The sequence below is a fragment of the Sceloporus undulatus genome, chromosome 1 (genome assembly GCF_019175285.1).
Source record: "Sceloporus undulatus isolate JIND9_A2432 ecotype Alabama chromosome 1, SceUnd_v1.1, whole genome shotgun sequence".
Lineage (NCBI taxonomy): Eukaryota > Metazoa > Chordata > Lepidosauria > Squamata > Phrynosomatidae > Sceloporus > Sceloporus undulatus.
The window spans coordinates 283,692,159-283,705,640 of record NC_056522.1 but is presented as its reverse complement, the minus strand read 5'-3'; the positions used below and the strand labels follow the sequence as shown (position 1 = coordinate 283,705,640).

At 40.9% G+C, this 13,482-nt stretch overlaps 1 protein-coding gene across 5 annotated transcripts in view; it reads left to right on the top strand.

Moving 5' to 3' along the window:
* Window positions 1-13,482, top strand: part of KIAA1549L (KIAA1549 like) — a 278,122-nt gene that overhangs the window by 170,626 nt on the left and 94,014 nt on the right. For all 5 annotated transcript variants that reach the window (XM_042466172.1, XM_042466156.1, XM_042466163.1 and 2 more), the window contains one exon: window positions 11,484-11,674. In XM_042466172.1, coding sequence (XP_042322106.1) covers window positions 11,484-11,674 — 191 coding nt within the window. The remainder of the gene's footprint in view (window positions 1-11,483; window positions 11,675-13,482) is intronic.

The following is a 13,482-nucleotide window of genomic DNA, read 5'->3' as shown; positions in this document are numbered from 1 at the left end:
GTTTTCATCCTGATTGTTGGTATTTCTGAATTCTGTGTAACATGAGTGGACTTTCTGTTGGCACAATAGAAGTTTGCCTTCCTGCTCTAGAGGTTCTCTCAGCTGTTGGTATTTCTGAATTCTGTGTAACATGAGTGGACTTTCTGTTGGCACAATAGAAGTTTGCCTTCCTGCTCTAGATGTTCTCTCAGCCCTCCTCCATAGATCTTGGATTGTGTGAGAGTGAGATTTGGGTGGGAATTGAAAATTTGATCCATCATTGGGGTGTGTATTGCTGGCAGAGAGATACTGTTGGGTGAAGACCATTAACCCACCCCACCCCCAAATAAAATGATTTATATTGTATATCACTGTATTTGTTGGTTGAATGCAAACATAATGTACACATGTTTTATGGAGGGAAAGGTTGAAATCAAGCAACCCAATGTTTATGTATGCATCACAGCACACCATTATACTTGCTTATGGAGTTCAGTGTCTTAATCCTGGGGTGGGTGGGAGAAGTATTGTATGTCTGTATTTTTTCAAAAGCAAACTATGTAGTGCAACTGTGTTCTGACAAGGATTTTCTGTATCCTTTATAATTCAGATTCTCTTGCATGTCTTGATATAGCTAATACATCAATTATTTTCTAGAAAAAAAACATACCAAAGGGCAGTCCACATGCCCTTATTGGAAACCTCTCAGGGTTTTATCAGAGAAAGAAACAATAGTAGCAAATACATTTTGCCTAAAACATCTGTAAACAGGAGCAGGGAGGACACATAAACTTATCTGAAAGAGTTTATTTGGTTTAGGTTGCTTGCTGAGAGTTAGGATGTCAGGCAGCACCTCATCGGAAATTACTGTGTGGCACAGAATGTTCCCTGATATCTTTGGACACAAATTTGTTTGACTGCTGTGCATACATTGGTGCCATATTAGATCCCTAATGGCTAAAGGGAGAATTCAAAGACATAGGCAATGTTAGTCTGTGCCAGTATGCAAATGGATCTTGTAGCACCTTTGAGACTAACTGAGAGGTAGGAGTAATAGCATAACGTTTCATAAACTGTTCCAAACACCCCCTCGGATACAAAATCTGCAGATGTTCAAGTTCAAGTTCCATTGTCCCCAGTGGCAGCACGTGCACATGCACATAGGGACAATGGAACTTAACGGTATTGCGGCTGTGTGCACATACTGCCACAGAACAACGGGGACTGTCCTTAATGGCATTGCAGCCACATGTACATGATGCCATTGGGGACAATGTGGGCTTGCTGTCTATGGATGCTTGAATCTATGGATGGCAAGTCCATGGATACTGAGGGCTGACTGTATGAGGCAACTTCCTGTGTTCCTATGGACATTTTGATATAAAGTGTTCCCCTAGAATTAAAAAACTTGAAAACCACTAGTATAATAGAAACCTGTTATCAAATTTTGACAATATTATTCCCCTCCTCCCTTGTCAGTAGGGCTAGAGCAGGATTGGGAACCTGTCCTAGGACCAGAAGGCAAGCATGTCCTGAAACCTTCCCTAATACCTACAATTTATTTAATTTTTAAAATAGAAATCCACTGTATTCTTTGAAGGTTCTTGGGGCATTTTCACTAGTTCTGGGATCCTTTTTTACATTCATGAAAAGTCATTTTTTCCAATCTAGAAATAACTTTTATTTTGAAAGCAGAGAGACAGTGGGGCTCAGTAAAAGAAAACTTTTCCCCAAAACTTTAGGGGCAGGGTGGTGGAGTGCTGTACTCAGTTCCCTAAGAGGACATATCCCCTGGGCTGCACATGACTCACTCCAGTGGTGGTCATGCTTATGAATGAGCTCATATTTATGAGCTATCCAGAATCAAACCTAAAACTACACACTTATTAAAGATCTAGTATTGTAGGAACTGGCTAGAAATATATGAGCAGTAGGTGTAAGTTTCCCCCGCTGTTTTAAAAGTATTTATAGCAGAAATGAAAGAGGTGGTGGAATAAAGGTTGTCATACTATAAGAGAGGATATTCTGAATCATTATTCTGAGTAAAATATAGTCAACATATAACAGCAGTTTTAGGAATGGTTACAGTGGTTTTAAAAAAGATATTAACCTTCCATTTCATGCATCATTCAACCCATCTGAACCACCCTTCTACTCCACTGCTACATTAAAAACATGGATGGGGCTGTTTCCTATTTGCAGATCTCCTCCTATTTGCATCTTGTTTGGTCTGGAATACTGTGGTCAGCATCTGTATGTAATTTCTGTGGGTTAGGCTGGTGCTGTCAGATTTGGTCAGTATAATTAAGGGATACTTGTACAGCAGAATTAAAAGATATATAGGTTCTTCTGTTTTCTGAGTTCCAATGTACAATATTTGATTAGTAAAATTAGAAGAACATTTCATTTTCATGTTAGCCTGCTTAAAGTTTTAGTCTATTGGGCATAACAGTAATTGTAATTGCTAGCAAGCTATTAAGCGTAAAACCCTGACAACTCAAATAGTTACCAGTTGTATATGTGTGTGTAGTGAATTTAAATAGACTATTTAGTTTATAAAGAATCCTAAAACTGCTTGAATACTGCAGCCTTTCTGGATGAAAAAATCTGTTCTGTGGCTGTGGCTAAAATGGTGTTATTTATTTGCTTATCAAAAATTATGTGTAAGAAGTCATGTTATGTTTAGATTTGAAGCCCATCTAAAAAGTGAAATCCATCTTATCTCCTAGGATAGCAGCTACTGTTGGGACTTTTGAAGATATTTGCTTTACAACATGCACACAATTCAGGCTCTACAAAGAGTAACCTCCTTGCTTTTATCTTTGTGGAGTGTATCTGTTTTTACTTGCTCTGCTTGCTCTGATTTCTTATGTCAAGGGGGAACAAGGAGTGTGATGCTGCATAATCAGTGCTGCAGTTCTGCTGCTGTTTCTGTTAATAGAGTTCTGTGCAATGCAGTTCTTTGTACAGAAGAGCTGTCTGCTAGACCACCTCTTAGAACATTCCTTTCGTGTACAGAACTAAGTGAATTAATGAAAGGGATAATTAATCCTTTAGCTTTCAGTATGGCAATGCATAGCAGGAGGGCAGGAGGCTCCTTACCACCTGGGTCTGCTGTAGTGTAAAGAACAGCTCTTCAAAGGATGCTTAGCAAAGGAATATAATTTGGAAAAGAGCAGTGGCTTTTTAAAAAGTGATGCAGCCTCTGTGCAATTACAGTTCAAAACATTTGGAGAACTATTGAATCTTTTTGCTATTCTTGACTAATTTTAACAATTGAGATGTTCTATATTACAGTTTCACAGTTATTCGCTAATAAATTGGGGAAGGGGGAAGGTGAATGAATACACATAAACATGCACTTCTTTATGCACAGCTTCAACATAAGGATAGCCAATCATGTGAAACTTACAAAGAGCTTCTGCCTAGCACAAAGTTTACTTACAAAGATGAGTGATTAAAATAAAATGTGCTGGACTTGATTGTCTGATTTTTAAAAATGTCTTGACTTGAATTCTGTGGTTGTCTTTGTGTTAATTTTTTGTAATTCACATGATTTGGGAGACAGTAAGTTTACGTATGAATGGCTGAAAATGTCAGTGGTATTTGCCTTTTGGCCTTTTGCCTCTATGACAGGTGGAATATACCTGCGGTTTTAAATTTTGTTTTATATGAGTGGATTTCTCTGTGACTCCCTTTGCTCCATCACACATGCTTCTCAACCAGCTTTTAGTGCACTATTACAACTGCAATGAATTGGGCACATTACAAGACTAAAATAATTTTTGTGTCTTATACCTGAAGTGCACACTTTTTTTTAAAAAAATGCTGTTATCTTTCATTTGTTGTTGCTGTGTGCTTTCGAGTTGTTTCTGACTTATGGTGATTCATGATGTTTTCTTGCAAGATTTGTTCAGAGGTTTGCTTTGCCTTCCTCTGTAGCCGAGAGAGGAAAGAATGAGGAAAGAATGCTAAAATGGAGTGAGAGTAACAGCTTTCTCCCTGCCTCTCCACATCCCATTGTAGCAGTTCCATTCTCTTTCTGAGGCAGATGTCATAAAAGTGTGTCTTTTGTCATGCTGGAAAAATCATTTTGACAAAAGGCATACTTTTACAACCGACTCCCTCTGGAAAAGAACAGAACTGCTGTGATGGCATGTGGAGAGGCATGGAGAAAGCTGCTACACTCATGCTTCTTTTTGGCTTCCTCCCCCCCCTCATGCGCCAAGGCTCTGTAACTCACCCAAGGTGGGTTTCCGTGGCTGAGCAGGGATTTGAACCTTTGTCTCCCAGAGTCCTAGTCCAGTGCTCAAACTACTACACCACACTGATGCTTACATACTTGTTGCTAGAACTGGATTAATGATTATGCAAATAAGGTACAGAGTGAGACTCCAACCAGTTCAGGCCCGTAACATGAAATCATTGTTTAGGAACTTCTCTGAGCAAAAGGCTTCTCCTACTTTTATGCCACATTATTTTAAACATTTTCTGTACAAACATGGTTGTGTAACACTCAGCCATCTTGTAAAACTGAGGATAGGACATGATGCCAGCATGCTGAGAACTTTTACATTTCTGCAAACAGTAGCCTATGCATTGGAAGTGGAGATTTTCAGTACAATGATACTATGGCTAAACATTGGTAATACAGGCCATCTATCTAGGTGGCAGTTTGTACAACCACACCTGAAGGTTAGTGACTTCCATGTCAGTTGACAGCAAATGAGCTCTGGTGTTTAGTCCAGATCTGTAAAATAGTTTCAGCACCTTGGATAACCTAAATTGAAACTAAAATGCACAGCAGATTCACCATTTCCAATGACAGCAGAGCCACTACTGCCTGTAGGCGATGGTAGATTTCTTGCCATCCATTGGTTAAGGCTAGATGTAGATATAGACTTTGGTACCACAGGGAGAGGGGAGAGCCAGCATGGTATAGTGGTTTGGGTATTGAACAAGGACCCTGGAGATCAGGGCTCGAATTCCCACTCAGCCATGGAAATCCTGACTGACCCTGGGCAAGTCACTCTGTCAACCTCAGAGGAAGGCTGTGTCAAAACCCCCTGTGAACATATGTTGCCAAGAAAATCCTGTGATAGATTCCCCATAGGTTCATAAGTCAGAAACAACTTGCAGTCACATAACAACAGGAACAGCAGCAGCAGCAGCAACAACAAACTACAGGGGGAAGACAACAACTCAGTTGACCATTTTGGTATTATGTGCCTTCAGCTATTGGCAACCCTTTCATAGGGATTTCTTGGCAAGATTTATTCAGAAGAGGTTGCCGTTGCCTTCTTGTGAATGTAACCTACAGCACTGTTATTCCCTGACCGTCTTCCTTCCAAGTACTAAATACATTCGCCCCCTCCAAGTCCGCGCCTGCCATTGAGGTGAATGGGGAGCACTTTTAATTTCAATGAGGCTTGATTATCTGCGAGTCTTCTAACTTGCGGGGGGGTGGGTGAGTGGGGTGGGGTGGGGTGGGTCCGGAATGGATCCCCCATGAGTTAGGAGGGGCGACTGTACAAGTTTCCGATTTCAGACAAGATATGGCACCTTCAGGATATTAGGATCACCCTGACCAAACAGTCTACTAGAATTTAGGAATTTTAGCAAGTAGACGAAAGCATATGCTACAAACTTCTTTCTCTCAGGCTGCTGCCATGCTGCAGAATTAATGCAGTTTGAAGCCGATTTAACTGTCCTGCTCCAGCCTATGAAATCCTGGGATTTGTAGTTTGTTGTGGTACCAGAGCTCACTGACAGAAAAGACAAAATATCTCATAAAACTCCAAATCCCAGAATTGCATAGCATTGAGCCATGGCAGTTGAAGTTATGTCAAACTGTATTAATTCTACAGTGTACATGCAGACTTGGGCTGAACAGACGAGGAGAAGGGGCGGACCCGCATCATTTCCCTGATGACTGCACGTCGCGGCAACGATACACTCAGAAAAAGGAGCTACAAAACACGACTCCTTTTTCTGCTGCTGCCAAGGTGCCATTAGCACCCTGGAGTAGCGCAGTGACTTCCATTGGGCACCACGCCGTTTGGACGCAGCGCACAATGCATGTCATTGGCGCACGCACCATCTGGAGGTACAGTAGGGCTCTGGAGCATGGGGACACTCCACTCTCTTGAGCCCTTAAATTGGCCCCAGGACGGCTCTTTATGCCTGTCGGGCCCTAGTTAGTCTCAGAAGTGCTACCATATCTCTTTGCATACTGATCCAGACTAATATGGCTATGCCTTTGTATTCTTCCTCCTGTAATTTAAATTAGTCAGGTCCTATTCAAAAGCCTCATCTTCTCTACAAGATACAGACACTAATGTAGCACATTCTTATGTCTTTAGGCTGTGGACATGCATGCAAGATCAGTGATTGTGGCATGGAGATGCAGGTTCTAAGAGTGAAGTGACAGGTCCTGAACCTACAACCTACACCAATGCTCTGATCATAATGTCAGCATATAGACTGTGAAAAATCGCAGTGCAGATTGTGCAGTTCACATCTGTGAACATAGGAGTGTGTGTCTCTGAGTGCAACTACCTTGTGGTTAAATGCGGTTAAATATATGAATGTTGGATGCAAAGGGTGGGGGAAGAGACATGACAGTGTAATTACAGTTGCCCCTTCACATGAATCTTTGCAAAGGCAGGGTGAAATTGTAGTACACAACTGTGGCACTTGGATACTACATTATTGACCATGGCCCCATCCTATGGAATCATGGATTTGTACTTTAGTAAGGTACTTAGAATTCTTTGAACAGAAAACTCTATGCCTGTGCTTCAGGGAAAGGCAGTAGAAAATTCTCAGCACCTCACAAAGCCACAAATACCAGGATAGAGTTATGGCAGTTAAAGCAGTATCAAACATCTGTAATTGTGCAGTATAGATACAGTAATGATACCATCCTAAGCAACTCCACATCTCCATCTTCAGTGCGAAGGTTCCTTGTTCAAACCCCAGAGGCTCTGATGCTCCCTAATTCTCCTGTTCTAAGCACTTCTGCTTTGAAATAATTCCCAGTGATTTTTGTTGATGTTGTTTCAAAGTGAGCATGCTTAGAAAAATAGTCTAAAGCTTACTCAGAGGAATAATAAATGCTTTAGTGGAAAAATATAATCAGTTGAAAATAATACTGAGAAAAAGAGCAAGTAATTGATGACCAAAGGTCAGTCTAAATGAAATTGGGGTGGGGAAGGGAAGCACAATTGTTTGTTTTCTAATGCTGTTTCACAGAAGGCAACATTTTGATAATTAAGTGACAGCTAAATTCATATGTTTAATTTGTCTAAAAAAACTGTTCAGTGCATTAAAAATTGAAAGGGGTGAGAAACTTTCCCCTGAGGTTGTTTTCAATCTGTTACATTTTTCTTCTCAGAAATGAAAAAATTGAAAACAAATTATGCTCTTTGGTGGGTGATTCATGCAATGCCTTTAACAGAGGTTTCAGGACTAACTAACTACTTGCTGAGTTTGGGAGCCATAGAGGGGTTGTGGCTTTGTGAATGCCAGTGTTGTTTTTAAGAATGCCTAATTTCAGTGGAGGACTGAGATGTGTGATAGCAATGAGAGTGTTGAGCTCCAACTCTGAAATAGTTCTGTGCATCAGTTGTTTCAGTCAAAATGTCACAACAGATTCATCACATGCTTTCTCATTGTCCCTACATCTATCTACTAACCGTTTCTGTGGAGAATGAGGAAAAGGCAACTATACCTGGGAATAACTCTCCTAATTCTGTCACCTGGCTAATATACTAAGGATTGAGGATTTGATGAATGGTTTTTTGATAAAATATGGTAACAAGTACTTATGTCAAGGGCTAAACTGACATTATGTTTATTGAGTTGGATTTACTGGATGGCAGGGCTACAAGAGTGGCAAATTCAGCAATTCACTTTGTCCTGGCAGGACCCATATATCTTCCCATTCCAGAGAGAAGAATTTAGTGCCTACCCTGTTTGCTCTCCCAGAAAGAGGAAAAGGACATAGTAGCAGTGCCAATATATCTTGCATTTAGACACAACAAGTGCTGGGGAAGTCAGGCTCTGAGAGGGCTGAGCAGTTACAGGAAAATCAGAATAAGGAGAGGTATAGTAATGAGATTTCAAATGTTCCAGAGTTCTTCATGGGGAACAAGCAGGAACACTAAAGTCAAGACTAGTTGTATACCTTATTGCCAATTCACAGTATCAGGAGTTCAAGAAAAGCTATGCACTCTAGAGGTTGTCAGTCAGTAGTCTGAAGTGAATTCTTTCATCTGCTACTAGGAGATTTATACCTGCCTGACCTTGACAGCCCAGTAGCTAAATGCTGGGATTCTGGTTTTTAAACCAGTGTGTGAGGCATTAGGTCTGTCTGTCTTCAGTTTGACTTGCTCTTGTTGCATTACAGATAGAGATATATTTTCAGCATCCACCTGCTATAGCTGAAATGAGCACTCATTGTCCAGAGTCTGAATTGCTTGCATCTGGTCTTGTTTGTTCAGGCTTTGGGAGAGTCTGTCTAAACTCAGGGAAATACTGGGGATGATCTCATGGTCAGGAATACTAAAAGAGAAGGGAATTCGGGATGGATGGCATTTTCTCAAAAGGGAGATACTGAAGACACAATTTCAAACTGTTCCAATGAGGAGGAAAAATGGGAGGTGTCTCAAGGAACCAGGGTGGATGACTAATGAACTTTCAACTTAGTTAAGTTTTAAACGGAACATGTATAAGAAATGGAAAAATGGGGAAATCACCAAACAGAAACTTAAACAAATAACAATCATGTGTAGGGGTACTCATGCTGGAGAGGTTAAGAACAATAAAAAGGGCTTTTTTGGATAGGGCCACTGTGTGGAGAAGATGGCAAAATGCTAGCACGGGACAGAAAAAAGGCAGAATTACTCAACACCTTCTTTGCTTCAGTCTTCTCAGAAAAGGCAAAGGGTGCTCAAGCTGAGGAAAATGGAGCAGACGATAGAATAGGGGAATTTCAGCACAGAATATGTAAAGAGATAATACAAGACTACCTGGTTAATCTAAATGAATGTAAGTCTCCAGGACCTGATGAACTACATCCAAGAGTATTAAAAGAACTGGCAAATGTAATATCAGAGCCATACTTTGAGAACTCCTGGAGAAAAGGTGTAGTCCCAGCAGACTGGAGGAGGGCAAACATTGTTCTCATCTTCAAAAAGGGAAAAAAAGAGGATCCCAACAATTATTGCCCAGTTAGTCTGACATTAATACCAGGAAAGATTCTAGAGCAGCTCATTAAATAGAGTCTATGAACATTTATAAGAGAATGCCACAATCACAAAAAGTTGACATGGGTTTCTGAGAAACAAGTCATGCCAGACTAATATGACCTCTTTTTTTTTTGTTGATAAAATTACTAGCTTGGTAAACAAAGGGAATGCTGTCGATATAGCATATTTTGTTTTCAGTAAGGCCTTTGACAAGGTCCCCCATGATATTCTTGGAAATAAGCTTGTAAAACGTGGGCTAGACAAGGTAACTGTTACATGAATTTTTAATTGGTTGACTGGGCGAACCTAAAGGGTGCTCAGCAATGCCTCCTCTTCATCCTGGAAAGAAGTGACCAGTGGGGTGCCACAGGGTTCTGTCCTGGGCACAGTGCTATTCAACATCTTGGATGAAAGAATAGATAGCATACTTATCAAATTTGCCAGATTAGGAGGAGGAGCTCATACCCCAGAGGAGAGAATCAAAATTCAAAATGACCTTAATAGATTAGAAAGGTGGGCCAAACCTAACAAAATAAATTTCATCACAGAGAAATGTAAGGTACTGCACTTAGGCAGAAAAAATGGAATGCATAGATACTGGATGGCAGACATCTAGTTTAACACGTGAAAGAGATTTTGGAGTCCTAGTAGACCACAAGTTGAATATGAATCAACAGTGTGATGTGGCAGTTAAAAAGGCCAATGCAATTCTAGGCTGCATTTATAGAAGTAAAGTGTCAAGATCAAGGGAAGTAATAGTACCCCTCTGTTCTACTTTGGTCAGGCCTCACCACAATTCTGGACACCACAATTCAAAAAGGATGCTGACAAGGTGGAGCATGTTCAGAGGAGGGCAACCAAAATGGTGAAGGGTCTGGATACCCAGCCCTATGAAGAGTGGCTTAGGGAGCTGGGTATGTTTAGCCTGGGGAAGAGACGGTTAAGAGGTGATATGATAGCCCTGTTTTAAATATCTGAAGTGTGTATCCTTTCCCCCCAGAGAAGAATGCCAAGGCACACCAGGAAGACAAATGGGAATGACACTATTGTAACATTCTTGTACTTCTGGCATGCTAGATTGTGGATCTACATACAAAGCTGACCCTCTTTCTGGGGTTAGGGTAGGGAAAGCATCAACACTGTCAGGTCCTCTTCCACCTCTGTGCAGGCCAGAGTAGACCTTGGGCTATCCCTGACTTGTGCAACATATCTATTTTTATCAGATTGAAATAAGAACTCTGTTTCCATCTGTGTCAAGTAGTGAGTTAAAAGTATAAAAGTACAGCAGAAACTATTTAGTCAGAATGCCAAAAAATAAAATAAAAAAACCATTTTGAAAAGACAGCATGTATAATTTTAGGACTGGTGTACCTGCAGAATATTGTATGCATCTGTTAAATGTAATTTATTGTCACAAGTTACCGAAGAGGAACAAATGTTTACACAAAGCAGATGGTACTGTGGATAATAGATAATTTTGTCCCATTGGAAAAGTTTAAAAATGGATATGTTCCAACATGTACCTTACTAAGAAAAGCCTTAAGGAATAATGGCCAACTTTCTAACTCATGGAGAACAGTATTGCACTGTTCAGTTTAAAGCAAATGTTTTTACATTAATGGTTTGTCTTTAATTGTAACATTTCTCCTTTATATTTTAGAGTCGCTGGGTTTTGTTCTGGGTGACAATAGTAACAATGTTTGAAGTCACTAAATTCAACAGGGCCAGAATATCTCTCACTGTATTTTCCATCACATCCATATCACATACTTGGAAGATTGCTTCAAAAAATAAAATAATTTAAAGACAAATCCTGTTACTGGTGCATTTCCTTTGTTCTATCCTTTCCCCCTTCCTTTTTTATTGTTTTGATTCCAGTAAGTGAATTGTTTTCTTTAAAATAGGGGAAAATATTATTTAATGGTTACTTTGACACACTTTTTGTTATTGGTTGCTGCTGCATCTTCTTGGTGCTGTTGCCTTTGTTCTTTGCCCTGAGAATTCTTGGTTTCATCTGTCTACCTCAATATTTAATAGTGTTATGGCAACCCATGTGATGATGGTATGTATGCATAAACAAATCACGTGAGTCACCACAGACAAAGAGGAAAGAGGAAAATGACATTTATGAGAACTGTATTGGAGTACCATAACTATATTCAAAGCATGTACTAAAATTCAACTTTTTGAGATGAAAAAAGGTATACAAAGCAACATATAAATATAGAGATTTGTTTTGTTTTGCCTTTCCAGCCTGTCCAGGGCTTTGACTATGCCAAGCAACATTTAGGCCAACAGGGAGCAGAAGATGAAGTTTTGCCTGTTACCCAGGAGACTGTAGTACTTCCACTTCCTGTGAGAGATGCTCCTACTTCACAGGAGAGGGAGATTACTCAGGATGGAAGCATGGCTAAAACTGCCAAGTCCAATGACACAAGGAAGAGGTATGTATAACAGCGACAAGATGAACTGAAGTAAGGTGATGACTGCCTAATTTTGAAAACTGCTGCACAACTAATAACTATTTCAATGCTTATATTTTGATATTTATCAAAACCTGCTTGGATTGTAGCAGTACGGTTCAGTATTGTGTGTGTGTGTGTGTGTGTAGGGAAAATGTTTTAACAAAAAGTATTTTGATATTGTTTCAAGGTCTGCCCCTTTGAGAGGTGTTCATTGTGCTCTGGATGGAATTCCATTTTCTCTATTGGAGGAGCTAGAAGTTATGTAACTGGCAAGCTACATTCATCTCCCAATGTCAGTTTTGCTTTTTCTTTCTTTCTGGAAGCTTCCAGCAGCAGCAATTCTTTTCTAGAGTGAGATGGGCATCCCACACTTAGTTGTAGCAAATGAGAATCTTTTTGCTCCTCCCCTCCCTCTGAGAACTGGAAGTGGCGTCTCTCTCCTCCTGAAATTGGAAATGACGTTCTACTTGCATGCAAATTTGCATGGAAAGGCTAGAAAATGGCTGCCTGTCCTCTGAAATTGAACTACATCTGTTCTAAAGTAACAGGTTCACAGTTCCTAGATCCAGCTTTGTCTATGGATATTCACGTTGTTTTTGTGAAACAGAGTACGTTTCACCATCTGAGTCCCGGACAGACACACCCAGATCACTTTTTATCTGTGCTCTGTGAGCTCCAGATTAGACTGCCAAAATGCATTGCATCTACAGCTGCTTCTGAAGAGTGTCTGGAAATTTCAGTTGGTAAAAAAAAGATAGCTGATGAGTTGCTGGGTGGGACTGGATGATGCAAACAGAGCTCCCATGTGGTTATACAACATCACCAGCTCCTTGTCAATTTCCAGGTACCTTGAAATCCCTTTGAAGCCTTCCATAGGTTGAGTTCTGTATAGTCATTCTCTGTCTAAACTTCTTGCCTTTGGCCCTGCCCACTACTGGAATTTTAATTATTCCAGTGGTGGGAGGGGTTTCCAATATAAATTATATAAGGAATATGCCCCTTTAGAAATACTCTGAAAATAAATTCATCCCTCAGGTTTCCTGCTCTTACTTTTATACCTAGGATTTATTTCAGTAAAGTGTTGAAGACTTAGGTGGAGAAATAAAGACCTAAATCCGATTGTTAGTTGCAACTACAGTAGACCCATTGAATTAGTGGAATATGAGTAAATGTTGACATACTATGTTGACTTTTGGATTAAATGGGTGTACTAGCAATTAGATAAAGAGCAAATATGCTTCAGAGGAGGTTGGTCGAAGAGTAACAAAGTTTTGCTGAATTACAGTGGGCCCTCCTTATCTGCAGACTTGCCATCCGCAGATTTGAGCATCTGTGGATGGCAAGCCCACATGGGGGGCAGCAAGGAGGAGGAAGGAGGAGGTGGTGGCAGTGGCAGGGGCGAAGAGGAGGAGGAGGAAGAGGAGGAAAGAGGCAGTGGGGTGAGGAGGAAGGAGGAGGAGGCAAGAGAGCGAGGGGGAAGAGGAAGAGGAAGGAGGTGGAAGTAGCAGAACAAAGAAGAGGAGGAGGAACTAGGGGGCAAGAGGAGATGGGGTGAAGAGGAGGAGGGAGGCAGTGGCAGGGCGAAGATGAGGATGAGGAAGGAGGTGGAGAAGAGGAGGCAAGAGGTGGTGGGGGTGAAGAGGAGGAGGAGAAAAGAGGAGGCAGTGGTGGTGGAGGAGAGGAGGAGGCAGCCAGTTGCTACCCACTGCGGTGACAGTGGCAAGGCAGGCTTCAGGGGGCTGAATTAGCCACACAGATACTGAGGGCCCACTGTACTTGGTAGTAGC